This window comes from Piliocolobus tephrosceles, chromosome 10, assembly GCF_002776525.5.
Source record: "Piliocolobus tephrosceles isolate RC106 chromosome 10, ASM277652v3, whole genome shotgun sequence".
Taxonomy (NCBI): domain Eukaryota; kingdom Metazoa; phylum Chordata; class Mammalia; order Primates; family Cercopithecidae; genus Piliocolobus; species Piliocolobus tephrosceles.
The window spans coordinates 120,115,750-120,135,410 of record NC_045443.1 but is presented as its reverse complement, the minus strand read 5'-3'; the positions used below and the strand labels follow the sequence as shown (position 1 = coordinate 120,135,410).

Genomic DNA, 19,661 nt, shown 5'->3' with positions numbered 1-19,661 from the left:
TTTTTCTTTTCTTTTTCTCCAATGCCGTTTTCTTTTTTCTGGGCCTTCTCAATGCTGTACTTGCAGAATACTTTATCTTTTTTTTTTTTTGCATATTTTTATTGAAACGAACATTACAAATTTTCAATGAATCTTTTTTTTTTTTTGAGACAGAGTCTCACTCTGTTGTCAGGCTGGAGTGCAGTGGCGCTATCTGGGCTCACCACAACCTGTGACTCTCAGATTCAAGCGATGCTCTGCCTCAGCCTCCCGAGTAGCTGGGATTACAGGCACGCACCACCACGCCCAGCTAATTTTTGTATTGTTAGTAGAGTCTGGGTTTCACTATGTTGGACAGGATAGTCTCGATCTTCTGACCTCCTGATCTGCCCACCTCGGCCTCCCAAAGTGCTGGGATTACAGGCGTGAGCCACCACGCACAGCTCTTCCTGTTTACTTTAATGGATCTGCCAAAGTTAGGTGCCTGTTGATTTCCTTTCCCTTTGTTTGGCACGGTTTTATTAAATGAGCTTGCTCTATTGCTAAACTCCTCTGCTATACATTTATTGTATAGCATAGGTTGTGGAAATATTTATTTCCTTTATGTAGAGTCTCAGCAACAGGTGAGTAAACCTGACTTTGTGTATCATATCGTCACCAGTGTGTGTTCTAAACCATCACTGAAGCTGTTAGTCAGCCTACATACACGTGACTGCTACATGCTGGTGTATAACCCCAGCTTAGTGGTGGAATTTCCAGGAATCCCGCCTTAGGTTAGAAGTTGGGAGAGCATTTTGGTTATAGTTATTGTTTCTTGTGATTAAGTCATTTTTTTGTTACTGTTGTTGTTCTCCAAAGGTATTTTCAGTGTCAACCCAAATATGGCTTGTTTGCTCCTGTCCACAAAGTTACCAAGATTGGCTTCCCTTCCACTACACCAGCCAAAGCCAAGGCCAACGCAGTGAGGCGAGTGATGGCCACCACGTCCGCCAGCCTGAAGCGCAGCCCTTCTGCCTCTTCCCTCAGCTCCATGAGCTCAGTGGCCTCCTCTGTGAGCAGCAGGCCCAGTCGGACAGGACTAGTAAGTCTCCTTTCTCTACCTGCCTCCACTTCCCAGGCATGACTGAGGCCCGTGTCAGTGCCCCTGCTTTGCTGCTTTGCTTGTCCTTGTGCTGAATGTTGCTCACAGCTTTTGCTGTGAAAGTCCTTGCAAGTAAGTTTTGAAAAAGGTAACCCCAGCAAGAATGCATTTTTTGAAATCAGAAAGTGCTTTTAATCGTCCCTTTCATATTCTTAAAAGCTTAAAAATGCATGTGTTCATGGTGAATCTGTGTAACTACTGCTTAGTCTAACACAGGGGTCGAATTATTTTCTATGAAAATATTTTAGGACAAAATGATAGGAACATTGGCAAGATCCTTTTCTTCAAGTCCATAGATCTGTCGCTCCCTCTCTCTCTTTTTTTTTTTTCTTTTGGGTCAGGGTCTCACTCTGTCACCCAGTCTCATCGTCCCAGGCTCAAGCCGTCCTGCTGCCTCAGCCTCCCCAGTAGCTGGGACTACCGATGCACACCACCACGCCTGGTTAATTTAAATTTTTTTTTTTTTTTTGTAGAGAGAGGGACTCACTGTTGCCCAGGCTGGTCTCGAATTCTTAGGCTCAAGCGATCCTCCTGCCTTGGACTTCCAAAGTGTTGGGATTTACAGGTGTGAGCTACCGCTCCCAGCCTGTCTTTCTCTTTGACTTCAAATAATTTTAGTGTTTTGAGAAAAGGTCTGTCCGTAGGATGTTGATATTAATGCAGCCTAACCTCCTGGAAGCACTTAGTGTCTGAAGTGTCCCTGACTTGAGCCAGAGGACACTAAAGGGAACTTTTGGAGCCGGAAGAGGATAGTAGGAAAGCCCTGTTTCGATTACTCTCTTCTTCCATTTTCTCCCGGTCCCTTTCCCTCTCTCCCTCTTTTTCCTGTTTAGAGCATAAAAATTGAATCACTAGCATTAAAATAGGCAACATCTCATTCTGTTTATTAAGGTGTTATTAGGGTCAAAAGCCCTGCCCATAAGTTTATTTCCTAGAAGTGGGGCAAGTACTGTTTAAGTTAGAAATGGCGGCATCAGACTCTCCTCAGACTGAGTTCAGGTCTCCGCTGGGTGATGGGGAACCACAGGCCGGGAGCTAGGATGTTGCGTGGTGCTGTGGGGAGGAGGTGGTTAGCCCGGGATCTCACGGTGCCTGCTCTTCCATCGTCGTCGGGCAGAGAAGGGACAGGCACTGAAATCTTCACATGGGGCTGTGCTCCTCGCCAGCCATCTAGGCTTTCTTCCTCTGTGTTCAGGTAGAATAAGTACTGCTCAGAGCATTTCCATTTGCACATGCAGAGACAGATGAATTACTTTTATGAGAAAAGCATGACAAGAACAATGAAATGGAGAAGAACCCCAAACCCCTGTGTTCAGGCAGAGCTTTGTTTAATGTGGGTCGGAAACTCTGATATTGACAGCTTGCCTCCTTTGCTGTTCTAGGAACAATTCCATGGAGGGGTCTATTCTGGATCAGGAATTCTTTCTGGAGTGATTTTTATTACCTTGTAATTGTGTCCATTTGTTTGGGAAATAGCAAGCTCTCCCTGCTCCCACCAATCTCTCCTCTTACTTTTTGGACCGGTGCTCGTACCTCTTAGCTCACCTCATGCAGTGAAAATTGACAAGAGACATGAGTTTCTGTACCTGTGAGACAGCTTATTTTTGTGTCTTTATGGTTGCTAATCCAAAAATCACCATAAAATAGTATCACAAAGATACGGAAGAATTGAAAGTGTCATTTCCATTTTTTTGCTCAGAAATGTATTTCTGTTTTTTAGAAAAACAAAAATTGAAAAAATATTTAATTCATTCTTTGTTTTTATTTTTATTTTTTATTTTTTTGAGACGGAGTCTTGCTGTTGCCCAGGCTGGAGTGCAGTGGCGTGATCTCAGCTCACTGCAACCTCTGTCTCTTGGGTTCAAGTGATTTTCCTGCCTCAGCCTCCCAAGTAGCTGAGATTATAGACACCTGCCACCATGCCCGGCTACTTTTTGTATTTTTAGTGGAGACGAGGTTTCATCACATTGGCCAGGCCAGTCTTGAACACCTGACCTCAGGTGATCTGCCTGCCTCTGCTTCCCAGAGTGCTGGGATTACAGGCATGAGGTGTGAGCCACCACGCCTGGCCAATTCATTCTTATTTAATAACCACAATGACTTAGTGTTACTGTGTGTGCTGCTGTTGGACTCTACACATCTAGTGGAGTCTTGGAATCTTATTTCTCATCGCGAACCTCATTTCCTGTGCATGTTGATTTTTGCATCGTACTTTCTTTTCCGTCATGGGAATAGCCAAAACCCAGCTTTGAAAGACATGATGTTATTGAAAGGACTGTAGGACAATCTAATGATGAGACTGAATTGCCTCGAACTAGTAGTTTGCATAGAGTCCAGCAGATGTCGCTGTGTTTCTCTTGAAAATTTAAAACATCCTACAGTGAGTGCACTGGTGAGTTTGCTCAGCACCCTGGGGCATCTCTGCACATGGTTGGGAACCACACGTTTAATGTATCCAGGAAGATATATTAGCAAAAGGAGGTATAATTTAGCTATATAATGCAATTGGAAGGTCAAGGTCAAATGGTTAAAAAAGACAACAGGAGTTACTTCCTAGTATGTTTAAGTAATTTCAAGAACTTTGACTACATGAAACAGCAAAGGGCAATTTGGGTTCGATTGGCTTCTTGTGTAGTTCTCAAGTTGCCGAGTTATTAATTGAGGAAAGGTCCTCGCTGTAAGTCTGCATCCTGTGCATCTTGCAGCAAGGGCCTAGGGAGACCAATGAAGAGAAGAGCTCTCAGGCGACAGCTGCAGCTCTGACGGCAGAAGATGGAGTCAAGGCTGAATTGGTCTGGAGCCAGCAGTGGCCGAGCAGATGGCCTTTGGTGCGGTGGCTTGCACCTGTAACCTTAGCACTTTAGACTTCGAGAACAGCCTAGCGAACATGGCAAAACCCCGTCTCTACTGAAAATACAAAAATTAGCTGGGTGGTAGTGGTGCGTGCCTGTGATCCCAGCTACTTGGGAGGCTGAGGCAGGAGAATCACTTGAACCCAGGAGGTGGAGGTTGCAGTGAGCTGAGATTGCACCCCTGCACTCCAGCTAATTTTTGTATTTTTAGTAGAGATGGGGTCACACCATCTTGACCAGGTCTCAAACTCCTGGCCTCAAGTGGTCTACCCACCCTGGCCTCCCAAAGTGCTGGGATTACAGGCGTGAGCTACCACACATGGCCGATCTCTTTACATTGGTGTATTCTTTGTGAGATTTATAGACAGAAGGCACACGCTGTCTTGTGTTTTTGAAGCCTTTCCTAATCCTGGCCAGCCTGCCAACTGGAGCAGCGCCCTTGCTTTGCTGAGCAGATGCCCGCCATGCATGCATTGCGCCTCTCTCGCTTTTCTGACAGCATCATCGCCCTTCACTTCTCTAACTTTCCTTTGCAGTTGACTGAAACCTCCTCCCGTTACGCCAGGAAGATCTCCGGTACCACTGCCCTCCAGGAGGCCCTGAAGGAGAAGCAGCAGCACATTGAGCAGCTGCTGGCGGAACGGGATCTGGAGAGGGCGGAGGTGGCCAAGGCCACGAGCCACGTGGGGGAGATAGAGCAGGAGCTAGCTCTGGCCCGGGATGGACATGACCAGGTGAAGTCTGGACCTTGTTGTGGAGATGGTGATGGTTTCCAAAGCCGCTGAGGAGGCCGAGAAGCATGCCCGGTGCTTGGCACCGAGGAGCTAGTCTTGAGAGCACTGGAAATGGGTGTACATTTCTTTGCTGTGCTTGTTTGAAAGCTACGACCTGGGGTGCCAGTTTCCATGATCACAGAGATGAAGTTTTGTTCTTGATTTGACCTTAGTGTCTGGTCTTTGTGTCTGGGTATTAGGCCAGCTTAGTTACTAGGGCCTTACCAGTGATTATAGCTGCTGTTTGTGGATTACTCTTAATATGTGTTTCAGCTTCAAAAAAAAAAAGGGTTGTTTTAACATTGTTCTTTATCACTTTAACGGTGTGGTTTTTCATCATCTATCTTCCAGGAAAGCTGTTGAGAATAACCTATTAAAATAGAGAAGCATTTTAACATGAGGTTTTAGAGTAACGCCCACCCACCATGGTGACCCACAGCTCTTTGGGGAAGTATCTCTGGGTCTGTGTCTTGGTCAGAAATAGTCCATTTACTGACATTCTTGCCTTCCCCAGCATGTCCTGGAATTGGAAGCCAAAATGGACCAGCTGCGAACAATGGTGGAAGCCGCGGACAGGGAGAAGGTGGAGCTTCTTAACCAGCTTGAAGAGGAGAAAAGGTGACCTCAGACTGTTTCCTGGTGCAGTTGTGGCCTTTCCCCCCCCCCCCCCCCCTTTTTTTTTTGGAGATAGAGTCTAGCTCTGTCGCCCAGGCTGGAGTGCAGCGGTGCAATCTCAGCTCACTATGACCTCTGCCTCCCAGGTTCAAGCGATTCTCCTGCCTCAGCCTCCCGAGTAGCTGGGACCACAGGCACACGCCACCACGCCTGTCTAATTTTTTGTATTTTAGTAGAGATGGAGTTTCACCATGTTGCCCAGACTGGTCTCGAACTCCTGAGCTCAGGAAATCCATCCGCATTGGCCTCCCAAAGTGCTGGGATTACAGGCGTGAACCACCGCGCCCAGCAGCCTTTTCATTTTAAATGACTTTAGAAGAAAATTTCCTATTAATAATCATGTTGGTATCAACCCTCAGGACCAAAGGAATGACTATATGTCCAGCAGAAAGTGAACTCTGCCATACTGTGTGAAGAGGGTCAGCTTTGATTCGACTTTTTTCAATAAGTTTGGAATCATTTAGACATGGCCTGATTGACCAGGCACAGTGGGTCACGCCTGTAATCCCAACACTTTGGGAGGCCGAGGCGGGTAGATCATGAGGTCAGGAGTTCTAGACCAGCCTAACCAAGATGGTGAAACCCCATTTCTACTAAAAATACAAAAAAATTAGCTGGGATTGGTGGCGGGTGCCTGTAATTCCAGCTACTTGGGAGGCTGAGGCAGGAGAATTGCTTGAAACCCGGGTGGCAGAGGTTGCAGTGAGCCAAGATTGCACCACTGCACTCCAGCCTGGGTGAGAGAGCGAGACTCCGTCTCAAAAAGAAAAAAGAAAAGACATGGCCTGATTAATATACCTATTTCTTGAGCTGTGACGCATTCCAGACCTCCTCTGGAGGGTCGCCTTCATCAGAGCTGTGGTGGCTATTCCCGACCGGTTTTCACCTGGAACTGGTTTCCTGGTGAGAGGCTCTTCTAGGTCCAAGTTACCTAGTGTTTATGAATTGTGTTACATCTGGTGAGTGACATAAGGTCCCTGTACTTGAGAAACTCAGGCCTTATTAAGAAAACGAAATTCTCGCCCGGCGCGGTGGCTCAAGCCTGTAATCCCAGCACTTTGGGAGGCTGAGACGGGCGGATCACGAGGTCAGGAGATCGAGACCATCCTGGCTAACACGGTGAAACCCCGTCTCTAATAAAAATACAAAAACTAGCTGGGCGAGGTGGCGGGCGCCTGTAGTCTCAGCTACTCCGGAGGCTGAGGCAGGAGAATGGCGTAAACCCGGGAGGCGGAGCTTGCAGTGAGCTGAGATCCGGCCACTGCACTCCAGTCCGGGCGACAGAGCAAGACTCCGCCTCAAAAAAAAAAAAAAAAAAAAAGAAAACGAAATTCTCACATGTGAAATGATGAGAGAATTGTAGGGGTCAGTATGAAATCAAATGTTAAATGGTGTGAGACAGAGACTTAAGTTTGATTCTTATAAAGGGTACTTTCAGGCCGGGCGTGGCACCTCACACCTGTAATCCCAGCACTTTGGGAGGCTGAGACAGGCAGATTGCTTGAGTTCAGGAATTTGAGACCAGCCTGGGCAACACCCTGGCAAAACCCTGTCTCTACTAAAAATAAAAAGAAAAAAAGAAAAATTAGCTGGACGTGGTGGCGCATGCCTGTAGTCCCAGCTACTCAGGAGGTGGGAAAATCACCTGAGCCCAGGAGGTCGAGGCTGCAGTGAGCTGAGATTGCACCACTGCACTTCAGCTAGGCCACCAGAGTGAGACCCTGTCTCAGAAACAAACAAAGGAACTTTATTGAAGCCGTTGAACAGACACAATCTCTGAAAAAAGTGTCTGCATGGAAATCATTTGAACATCCCTGGGTTATGGGACATTTATCTCTTTTGGATTTAATGCCATCTTCTGTCATTTCTGATAACAGGGACTTAATTCAGTAATAAATTAGTATTGCTGTGTGCTTATGCCAGTCATAAGCAATGTTGTCAGGGGTCATAGTGAGGGTACAATACCATCTCTTACTTTCTCACTGGAGAGAGAAACACTACACGTAGGAAATCCTCTTCATATTTATAAAATGGCTGCAAGTAAACAAGAGACAGTGATAGACCCTCTAGGCCCTTCTGAATTCCATGGCACCAGTTCCATTTGCTTCTGTTCTTTTTTTTTTTTTTTTAAATGTATGGCTGGCTGCAGTGGCTCATGCCTGTAATCCCAGCAATTTGGGAGAACAAGGTGGGCGGATCACTTGAGGTCAGAAGTTCGAGACCAACGTGACCAACATGGTGAAACCCCATCTCTACTAAAAATACAAAAATTGCCAGGCCTGGTGGCAGGTGCCTGTAATCCCAGCTACTTGGAAGGCTAAGGCAGGAGAATCACTTGAACCCAGGAGGCAGAGGTTGCAGTGAGCCAAAATTGCACCACTGTACTCCAGCCTGGGCAATGGAGCAAGACTCCATCTCAAAAAAAAAAAAAAAAAAAAAAAAGCCATTATTATCTTTTGAGACAAGGTCTCACTCTGTCACTCAGGCTGGAGTACACTGGTGTGATCATGACTCACTGCAGCCTTGACTCAAGTGATCCTCCTGTCCCAGCTTCCCAAGTAGCTAGGACTGCAGGCACGTGCCACCATGCCTGGCTGATTTTTGTAGAGATAGGGTTTTGCCATATTGCCCAGACTGGTCTCAAACTGGGCTCAAGCAGTCTGCCTACCTTAGCTTCTCAAAATGCTAGAATTACAGGTGGGTTATTTTATTTTTTTCTTTTTGAGTCAAGGTCTCACTCAGTTGCCCAGCCTGGAGTGCAGTGATACGATCATAACTCACTGCAGCCTGGACTACCTGGGCTCAATCGATCCTCCCACCTCAGCTTCCCAAGTAGTTGACATCACGGGTGCATGCTGCCACACCTGGCTAATTTTTAAATTTTTTGGTAGAGACGGGTCTCGTCATGTTGCTCTTAAACTCCTGGCCTTAAGCCATTCTCCCACCTCGCCCTCCCGAAGTGCAAAGATGCATTTTTAAACTTATGTCTCTAAGGCATTTATGGCTGCTCTCTGCTTGAATTCACCAGGGTAGTGATTATAGATTTTTTTTTTTTTTTTTTTTTAAATATAAGAACTGGGTCTCACTATGTTGCCTCAGCTGGTCTCAAACTGCTTGGCCTCAAGTGATCTTCCTGCCTCCATCTCCCAAATTGCTGGGATTATAGGAGTGACCTACCATCCCCAACGTGATTTTTTTTTTTAAGGCTGTGTGTTACTTAGTTTCTTAAGTGTTTTGTTTGGGTTTTATTCTGCAGGAAGGTTGAGGACCTTCAGTTCCGGGTTGAAGAAGAATCAATTACCAAAGGTGATCTTGAGGTAAAACCCCTTCAGCTCTCTTAAAGCTTTGATGGGTATCAGTATTCAGAACATGGGTGAAATAATGCACCAATCAAAATGAGCGGCCAGAGCAGTCAGCTGAGGAAGTGGCAGGGGAAACCCTGGCTTCTCTGGCCAGGTTGGGTTCTGGGGGTGGCTTTGTGGTGACGGTGCCAGTCCTTGAGCCTGTGATTGTGTGTCCATGTCCTGTGGCAGAGTGAAACTTGTACTACTTCTTTCTCGTGCTTCACAATTCAAAACCATGAATTGGATTTCATCAAGTCATAAATCTGGCAGTGTGTCCTCAATTTAAAGCAGTCCTAAGTGAGACTGATGTTCCTCTGATGATTAGAAAAGGCATTTTAAATTTTGTCATAGCAGTCCCTAACAGGCCGGGCTCAGTGGCTCACGCCTATAATCCCAGCACTTTGGGAGGCCGAGGTGGGTGGACCACCTAAGGTCAGGAGTTCGAAACCAGCCTGGCTAACATGGTGAGACCCCATCTCTACTAAAAACACAAAATTAGCTGGGCATGGTGGTGGGTGCCTGTAATCCCAGCTACTTGGGAGGCTGAGGCAGGAGAATCGCTTGAACCCGAGAGGTGGAGGTTGCAGTGAGCCGAGATCGTGCCACTGCACTCCAGCTTGGGGGACAGGACGAGACTTTGTCTCAAAAAAAAAGTCCATAACAAAGCTTTTTTTTCTTTATCTCAACTTTGCTTTCCAGTTGAGCAGGATAAATCCTTTTATAACCCTATAAAAGGAATATGTTGTAATTGTTGATTTTTTTAAAAAAAGTAATTGGCAGAGCAAAAACTAAGAACACTTTATATTTCAGCTTATTTTATTTCATGGCATTTGTAGAATTCATGGATTTTCCTTTAGTGTCAGGTTTCTCATCCCTTTTAAACAATGTATTCATATTAGTTTTAAAATTAGACACCAGAATTAAATGGTTTTGATGGTTTCAAGCCATTGCTAGATATATGACAAATGTAAATCATTCAGTTTTTCAAATTTTCCAGATTTGTGGTCCTTTAATCTACAATATTTTAGTAAAAATTGTACTTAACTGTGCATTTCCCAAATATGCAGTTTTGCTACAATTTTAGAATCTGTCGGCTGCCCACACCATGCTTAAATTTGAGGGGTCCTTCCAAACAGCAACTCTGATTTCTTTGGAAATAAATGTATCTTTACAGTTAACAAAGCAAGGAGGGGGCATTTTCTGGGTTCTAGTTTTATGGGGCCCAGAATTTAATGGTTCATTAACAATGTAATAGGTATCTTCTTCACTCATTTCATACACAGCCGCATTCCTTTAGTCAGTTTTTGTGTTGTTCTCATCCATTTAAAAACATCCCAAAGTCTCATTAGAAGTTTCATGCCATCATCTAATTCATATGAAATACAGCCTATGGTGTCTTGGGGAGGGTCCAGTTAAAATAATTTACATCAGCACTAGGCTTGTATAGTCTGTCTGAGAAACTTACTTGAAATTAATCAAATAAAGTTATCTTGAAACCCTAACACATATTGAAGCTTTATTGGAATCTCCTTTTTGTTGTTGTTTAATTTTTTTTATTTTTTTACTGATAGCAAAAGAGCCAGATTTCTGAAGATCCTGAGAATGTAAGAGGGCACTTAACTGTGTGGATATTTCCCTTGTTAACAAAGATTGATCACAGATTAAAATGCTTATTGATATACTCAAACACTAACTGCATAATCTGACCTTGGGACATTGACTTTAATGTTTCTGTGCATGTGGCTTTCAAAGCAATTACGTTTATATCCTGAAGAAATTGTATGTAATGACTAAGCTCCACACATTCGTGTGTTTAATGAATAGGTCAATATTTACTTTATAAAGAATTTTGCCAGAAAGGGGGGAAAAAGTTTTTTGTCTGGAGACCTGGCCTTCTTCACTTAATTCATAATGTCTTCTAATTTTAGTGGAATTACTCCAAAAGAGATGATATCTGATTGGAGCATAAAGCATTCTAGATGTGGAGTTGTGGGAATTCTGGGGAAGTTTCCAAGTTGTCTAATTTTGCTTCCCATGGGAGGAAAGGGTATCGTGAGGCTGGCTGCTGTCCCAGAGCTGACTGGCTGCCTTTTCAGTGTGCCCCCACCACTGGCCAGTGCCTGCCAATGCAGCTGATGAGACATTCAAACTTCAGTTTGTTTCTGCAGTATTTTCCTTAGTTGTGAAACTAGAGGCAAGCATTTGTCAGTGAAGACACGGTATGTTTTAAATTGTTATTAGTGAAGTGAGAGTTTTCTAGCTGTAGCATTACTAGGCATGCAGGTGTTTTGTTTTTCTTCCTCTAAGTTCAAACACCCACTACAAGTTCTTGCTATGTGGTCTCTAGAGCACTGCTTCCTGGTGTACCCTGCCAGCTGTGCTGCTGGTTGTAAAGAATCTGAAAGCATTCCACTTTGATTTATTGCCTCATAAGAAGGAAATTAAAGAATGACATTACTTCCTACCACCTCCTGGCAGCTGAAATAGACAGCTCAAGACTAAACTTTTGGCCGGGCACTGTGGCTCACACGTGTAATCCCAGCATTTTGGGAGGCTGAGGCGGGCAGATCACCTAAGGTCAGGAGTTTGAGACCAGCATGACCAACATGGTGAAACCCTGTCTCTACTAAAAATAAAAAAATTAGCCGAGTGTGGTGGCGCATGCCTGTAATCCCAGCTACTAGGGAGGCTGAGGCAGGAGAATCACTTGAACCCAGGAGGCAGAGGTTGCAGTGACCAGAGATCATGTCACTGCATTCCAGCCTGGACAAAAAGAGCAAAACTCCATCTCAAAAAAAAGGACTAAATTTTTTAAAAGGTCTTCGTTCTGAAGAGTTCCTTTTTGTGAAGCTACTTCAGTGATCTGGGTCTCTTCTCTCATTCCGAAACAGGCTCCTGCTGCCCCCGGTGTCAGTCTGCATGGGATTTCCCCCCTGCCTTTCCTGTGCGCTTCTCGCAAAGCCTTTGCATTCCTTCTCAATCCCCTGTCCCAGGACTTTCCTCTTGGGATACTCTGTGTCTTATTCTAAGAAAGGAATGATTTCATAAGAAGGGTTGTCCTGTTCAGTGTCACATTTTTTACTGTGTACTGCAGCATGGAAGTGGATCACTAGTTCCCTTGCTGCTGATTGATCACCTAAGGTCAGGAGTTCAAGACCAGCCTGGCCAACATGGTGAAACCCAGTCTCTACTAAAATACAAAAATTAGCCGGGTGTGGTGGCGCACGCCTGTAATCCCAGCTACTGGGGAGGCTGAGGCGCTGTAGAGCCCCAGATAATAGGTATATAGACCCATCAGTAAGGAGGCATTGGCTATGCTTATCTGGAAGATCTCTGAATGGGGAGGAGATCACATTAAATGTATATTTGCTTTTTATCTGGAAATAGTGACCTTTTACCCAGAGGACACTTAAGTATGTCAAGAGAAGAAAGGTTCTGTTGCCTTTTCTTTTTCCTACTACTGTAGTTTTGGATTTCAGCTCCTGAGGCTGTGACCCCAATTATGTGGGTAAGGATTAGATTCTTTTCTTATAAAAGCAGGGAAATTGAACAGTGTCCATCCAAGGCACATACAGACCAAGGGGATTATCCAGACAGTTCCGGGCTTGAATTGTATTTCATTATTTTTGTGGACTCTACAGAGCTGAAGCAGGTGATAGATTAAAAAAAAAATTGTGTTCACCTTTTAAATATCCCATGATGGTTTGTCAATACCTGGTTTACAAGCAAAATGACCTCTTGAATGCATTGAGGTCCCCGAGTCCCCCTGGAATGAGTGAAGACGTTTGTAACCTTCACTTTTACGTTCCCCCCCTCTACTCAAGCTCTGCACTACTTTGTGTCACTTTGTTTAGAGTCTGTTGTCATTTTTTCATTGCCTGTAATTGTCCAGACTGACAGGTCAATTAGAACCACAAAATATTTAAATTACTGCAGGTAACTGACAGCTGCTGAGTAGCCCTGCAGGTGTGGGCCTTGTCAGTCACTGATTCTGATAACTGATAACCTCTTGTATAAGAGAGGTGGGGGTGGGAAGGGGTACATTTGGACCCAGATTATTTCAAATTGATTAAGATTCTGCTGCACTTAAACCTGTTAGAGATTATCCTCTGGGTTCCCCATCAGGCTACATCCAAGTGCGTGATGGTGGGGAGAGCAGAGTATCTGAGATCACAGGTGTTGAATCACCTTAGGAACCCACCAGCTCTTTTTGCGAGAGCTCGAACCCATGCCTTTGTGTTGAGTTGCCTTTTTACGTCTGAGCTAATAAAAACATCTGCATCTTAAGGTAAAAATAACCCCTTACCAGTTTGAGCTAAACTTTGCTCTTCTCCTGAGCCTCTCAGTTGGCCTGCTTCAGAGATGGAGACTATAGAAGATAATTATTACTAAATTTTCTCTTTGTAATTCTGAGTCCTTTTTTCCCTCCCTGGAGCCAAATAGCCTTTGGGAAATCCACTGCTGAAAGGAAGCTAGAGCTTCCGTGGCCTCTTCCCCATCACATGTAGGAATGTTGCTGAGAGTAACTCAGACCCTTCTCACCCATTTCTGCAGAGCCTGCTAGCATGATTTCTTAGCTCTAGTTTCCAGATACCTTCTATTGGGGTTATTATTTGACCCTTATTTACGTCAAGTTATATGCTAAGGTGCAAGAATCTGCTCTAAGGACTTATTGAACAGTTTAAGATTTATGGTATCTTTGCCATATTTAGGTGATAATGACGGTCATTCTGAGGGTCAATATACCTTTTAAAGTGATCAAGTCAGTTACATACACATTAATGTCAAGTAGCCTTTGTGGGGCGGAGGGATAAGGATAGTTTAGAGGGAGGGATATTAACTATTCTAATTGGTGTTGATAAACTTCACTTATCAATATTACTTATATTTGGCTGCATGCCTCTGACACTTCATCTGGCCTCATGTGTTTTCCATTTTTTTCTTTCTGAACAGACTAGCCCATGCCTCCTGCCCACCGCCATCCTTTATCCCTGGTATTCATCCTCACTGCCCACCTCATCTCACCTCCACTTCTTCCCTTTTCCATTCCCCTTTGGTTCACCCTTTGGCAGAAGGTACTGGTGGCTCAGCCTGCATGCCGCTCTCTCTCCTCTCGTGCTGGCATGTCATGGTGGCACTGTTGTGTTCTCTTCCTCTTCCTTTTTACTAACAGACGCAGACCAAACTGGAGCATGCCCGCATTAAGGAGCTTGAACAGAGCCTGCTCTTTGAAAAGACCAAAGCTGACAAACTCCAGAGGGAGTTAGAAGACACTAGGGTAATGGTTTTCACTATTTAATGAAGCAGACCCATGCATGTGAATGGTGGACACCTCAGGTGACAGGCTTTAGAGTTGGCCTGAGCCTTGACCCAGTGGTTCAACCTGAGTTTGGTCTTGGTACCGTTCAGGTGTTCATGAGCTGAGACTGATGAGTAGGAACAGGTGTTTATATCTACTCTTTGTCAAAAGGAAAGACTCATTCCTTTGGCAACCCAACCAAATCAGGATCAGAAACTTTACAACTGAATAAATGAGTGGATATAACTGTATTTAAAGTTCTTTATATTAATACCATGAAATACATTTCTCCAGTTGGCCACAAGCAGTCAATTGTCCTCTTGTTCTCATATTTCTAGTTACTAGGCTTTCTAAAGAATTTTTTGTTGTTGTTGTTTTACTTTAGCTCTCTTCCTGACTTCTTCCCTGGCCTCTTGGGAGAAGGAAATGGAAACATGGGCTCTGTTTCATGAGAGTTAAAGACTTTCACCCCAGTTACCTTTTTATCTTGGAAGGCTGGTCTCTGCATCTCCCTCCTTCCTGTCACTCAGGGGAATGGAAACCTCAGTGGACACTGGGCGCAGTTGCTCACGCTTCCAATCCTAGCACTTTGGGAGGCTGAGGCATGCAGATCACTTGAGGTCAGGAGTTTGAGACCAGCCTGGCCAACATGGTGATACCCTGTCTCTACTGAAAATACAAAAATTAGCTGGGCCTGGTGGCATGTGCCTGTAATCTCAGCTACATGGGAGACTGAGGTAGGAGGATTGCTTGAGTCCAGGAAGTGGAGGTTGCAGTAAGCTGAGATCATGCCACTGCACTCCAGCCTGGGTGACAGAATGAGACTGTCTGGAAAAAACAAAACAAAACAATAAAAACACTCAGTGGTCAGGAGGGAAATGTATGTTGGGAACAGAATGGCTTCTTCCTGCCCTGAGCTCATTGTGCTTGGCCCTTGGAGCCAGGACATTAGTCAGGTTTTAGTTTATTTATATATTAAAGCACCTATATAGTACATACTACATGCCAGACACTATTCTAAGTGCTTTAGACGTATTCCGTCTCAACACAACCATAGGAGGTAGGGAGTATTAGTGTCCCCATTTTACAGACAAGAACACTGAGGGACAGAGAAGTTAAGGAACTTGCATAAGATAAAACAGCAAATAGTAATAGTGGAGGCAGGATTTGCATCTAGGACATTTGGCCCCAGAGCCTGTGCTCTTAAGCACCACAGGATGGAGTCTGTCTATTATGGAAGTCGTTTTATGCTTAAAGATTAAGAAACAGTCACTTATGGCCGGGCGTGGTGGCTCAAGCCTGTAATCCCAGCACTTTGGGAGGCCAAGACGGGTGGATCACGAGGTCAGGAGATCGAGACCATCCTGGCTAACATGGTGAAACCCCGTCTCTACTAAAAAATACAAAAAACTAGCCAGGCGAGGTGGCGGGCACCTGTAGTCCCAGCTACTCGGGAGGCTGAGGCAGGAGAATGGCATAAACCCGGGAGGCGGAGCTTGCATTGAGCTGAGATCCGGCCACTGCACTCCAGCCCGGGCAACTGAGCGAGACTCCGTCTCAAAAAATAAAAAAGAAAAAAGAAACAGTCACTTACATGTAAGATATGTATTCACATACCCTTTTAAATCATGAATTTGTCTGTCAGTGACTAAATTGCCCAGATTCTTAACTTCAGAATTTCAAAAATTACTCTGTCTAATCAAATTTGCTATGTTGATTTTTTAAAAAAAATTCTAATGTTTGTAGAAATTTCTCTTGTTGAGAATTCATTGACTGATCTAAAAAAGTAGACAGTTTTTCTTTTCTAAATCATACTTTTTATTTTTTAAGAAGAAGGAACGATCGGCCTCTGAACTAAAGATTTCTCCTGTGTATTTGGTAAGAAAACAAACAAAAAAAGTGGGCCAGGCATGGTGTCTCATGCCTGTAATCCCAGCACTTTGGGAGGCCAAGGCAGGAGGATCACCTGAGTCCAAGAGTTCAAGACCAGCCTGGGCAAGATGGTGACACCCTGCCTCTACAAAAAATAAAAAAAAAATTAGCTGGGTGTGGTGGCTACGTGGGAGGCTGAGGTGGGAGGATCTCTTGAGCCCAGGAAGTTCAGGCTGCAGTGAGCCATGTTCACATCTCTGCACTCCAGCCTGGGCAACACAGCAAGACCCTGTTAAAAAAAAAAAAAGTGGTAATTTGGTGCTGTTTCCTCATTAACTGAGAGCTGAATAATTGATCTGGGAAATACAATGGACTAATGAGATTGAGTTCCTTTAGTGTGATGGGCTGTTGAAGCGATATATTTTTTTTAAACATGTAAACTCCTCTCCCTTATCTTACTTTTGTCAGCAATTTTGTGTTTTTTTTCCTGCTCTAGATAAGGCATTCAGTTACACTATGTTTTGTCCAAGTATTTCACTGGAAAGCTTGTATCTTTCCATAATGAAGTATGTCTTCCCTTGATCCTCACTCTTGGTTTCCCAAGTGTTAAAATAACCAGCTACCCATGTAAGTTTCGTATCACCTATGTTACTTTTTAGGAAGTGCTTTAGAATTTTTTTCTAAAATAAATCTTTTTTATAAAATTTCTAAAATAAATTTTTTTCTAAAATAAATAGCCAATAAATCCAGTTTCCAAACAGTGCGCTTGGTGCTGTAGAGATGTTAGCAAGAATAAGAAATAATTTCTGACTTAATTCATGGTCTCAAACTAGTGGGAGAAGCAGACATACTACATAGTTTTGAATGAGGACAGATTTTGGGAAATGAAAAATAAATTGCTGTACTTTATAGGAAAATGCCATGGAAAGTAAAATTACATTGTTATTATTTTTACTTATTTTTTACTTGGCATTTTTCTCTACTTGACTGTTTTGTTGTAACTAAGAACCATTGCCCTATTGGGTTTAATGTATTTATGCTACAGACCTTGCAGCAATGGGGTTATTAGTGTTTTGTGTTTTTTTTTTTCTTTTATTTAGCAAATTTTACCGTATCCTGATGGGTTTATTAATGTTTTGTATGTTATTTTGGTATAACAAACTCTTAGACTCTTCCCTCCCCAGAAAATCATGTGTAAATGAATTAACATCTTTAACCTGATGAGTCTATAACCATGAAGCACAGCAGTTATAGTCAGCTCTGAAATATTTAATTTTATTTACTTTGATTATGCAATTTTGGAGACCCAGTGCTTTCTTTTCCTCTTATGGACATTTTAATCTTTAATGTTGTCACAGCCTGTAGGGTGGGCAGAGGAAATGAAAGAAACATATCTGTTATTTTCTGTCTCAAAGGCAGTGTGGGAGAGGAGTCTTAAATTCAGAGGAATATTTAACATTTTTTGGTAGAGATGGGGTTCTCGCTGTGTTGCCCAGGCTGATCTTGAACTGGCCACAAGTGATCCTCCTGCCTTGGCCTCCCAAAGTGCTAGGATTATAGGCATGTACCACCTCACCCAGCCAATCAGAGGAGTTTTGATCCTTGAAATATGGGACTCACGGCTGTTTTAAAATTATTTTGTTTCCTTTCATTTCCCAGATTAGTCCAAGAATTTTTATGATGGAAGCTATTTTCCACATGTCCTATGTACTGAATGGACTGCATAGCAGGTAGCAGAGGGAAATAATTTTCTAGCAATGAAAGGGCACAGGTTAATACTAATACTAGCCCTGGGGTATTTCTTTAAAGGAAGAAGATTCTTGGGTACTACCGAAGAGCTCAAATAGAATCGAAGTACTTGGGAATAGGTGGAAACTTGCAGGTTAGACGTACATTCCCGGTGATTCATGTGCATACTAATGTCTGAGAACCACTGGGTTAGAGGGTTAGGGGAAGAAGATATTTACATTAAAATGCTGATAGAATTATCAAATCTAAAAAGGGGATTTTGTGTAAGGTTCTTACGTATTATTGCAGGTAAGTAATCATTCTTACTTTGTGTTTTAATAAAATGATTAGTAGGCCGGGCGTGATGGCTCTCGCCTGTAATCCCAGCCCTTTGGGAGGCCAAGGTGGGTGGATCACTGGAAGTCAGGAGTTCGAGACCAGCCTGACCAACATAGTGAAACCCTGTCTCTACTAAAGATACAAAATTAGCCAGGTGTGGTGGCACATGCCTGTAATCCCAGCTACTTGGAAGGCTGAGGCGGGAGAATCGCTTGAACCTGGGAGGCGGAGGTTGCAGTGAGCTGGAATCACGCCATTGCACTCTAGCCTGGGCAACAAAAGCAAAACTCCCTCTCAAAAAAAAAAAAAAAAAAAAAGTTCAGTAAATTAATTCTTCGTTCTTCAATGAGAGTTTCATTCTACAGGTGATGTGTTATTTATTGAAACATTTGATAGGTAATTTTAGACCTTTTATGCAAGTGCTATCCAATAGAAGTATAATGCAAGCCACACATGTACGATTTATAATTCTCTGGTACCCACATCTTTTTTGTAAATCACAAGTTAAATTAGTTTTAATAATATATTTTATGTAAACTTATATATCCAAAATATTTAATCAATATAAAAATTAACAAGATATTTTAACCACTTTAAAATATAATTTCATTTTTGTTTTTAGAGACAGAGTCTTGCTCTGTCTCCCAGGCTGGAGTGCAATGGCGCAATCACTGCTCACTGTGGCCTCAACCTCCTGGACTCAAGTGATCCTCCTGCCTTAGCCTCCCGAGTAGCTGTTACCACAGGCAACACCACCATGCCTGCCTAATTTTTTATTTTTTGCAGAGATGGAGTCTTGTTATGTTGCCCAGACTGATCTTGAACTCCTGGCCTTGAGTGATCCTTCTGCTTCGGCCTCCCAAAGTGGTGGGATTACAGGTGTGAATCACTGCACTTGGCCCACAAGACATTTTGTGTTCCTTCTAAGTCTTCAAAATCTGATGGGTATTTTACACTTACACCACACCTCCCTTCAGATGAGCCCTGTCTCAAGTGCTCAGTGGCCACATGTGGCTAACAGCGACTGTTCCGGATGGCACAGTTCTGTAAGATCACCTCCATGAAATGGATAAGCATTTATGCAGCCTGGATGAAGTGGAGTAGAACAAACTGGCAAAATAAGGAAATGTTTTCTTTCAGGAGGCAGATATATCTGAGAACTTTGAAAGTTACTGTTTCTGTTAACTTATCAGTTAATGGATATTTATCTGATTTAAGCTTCTTTAGAATTGGAGCTACTAAAGTTGGACTTAAGCCATTATCACAGTTAGAAATATGTATTAACCTATAAACGTTCATAATAGTTTGCTGCTTGAGATGAGGTAGTTATTAAATATCTTCAGTGTCAGAGAAAATCAGGCCGGGCGCGGTGGCTCACGCCTGTAATCCCAGCACTTTGGGAGGCCAGGGTGGGTGGATCACCTGAGGTCAGGAGTTCGAGATCAGCCTAACCAACATGGTGAAGCCTCGTCTCTACTAAAAATGCAAAAATTAGCTGGGCATGGTGGCACATGCCTGTAATCCTAGCTACTCAGGAGGCTGAGGCAAGAGAATCGCCTGAACCCGGGAGGTGGAGGTTGCAGTGAGCTGAGATCGCACCATTGTACTCCAGCCTGGGCAAGAAGAGTGAAACTCCATCTCAAAAAAAAAAAAAAAAAA

At 43.6% G+C, this 19,661-nt stretch overlaps 1 protein-coding gene across 2 annotated transcripts in view; it reads left to right on the top strand.

The window, feature by feature from the left end:
• CLIP1 (CAP-Gly domain containing linker protein 1) overlaps positions 1 to 19,661 on the top strand; it is a 152,810-nt gene that overhangs the window by 60,924 nt on the left and 72,225 nt on the right. Inside the window, exons 5-9 of one of the 2 annotated variants that reach the window (XM_023205381.3) lie at positions 838 to 1,060; positions 4,509 to 4,706; positions 5,260 to 5,363; positions 8,677 to 8,737; positions 13,938 to 14,042. In XM_023205381.3, coding sequence (XP_023061149.2) covers positions 838 to 1,060; positions 4,509 to 4,706; positions 5,260 to 5,363; positions 8,677 to 8,737; positions 13,938 to 14,042 — 691 coding nt within the window. The remainder of the gene's footprint in view (positions 1 to 837; positions 1,061 to 4,508; positions 4,707 to 5,259; positions 5,364 to 8,676; positions 8,738 to 13,937; positions 14,043 to 19,661) is intronic. The other variant, XM_023205388.3, reaches the window with a different exon arrangement.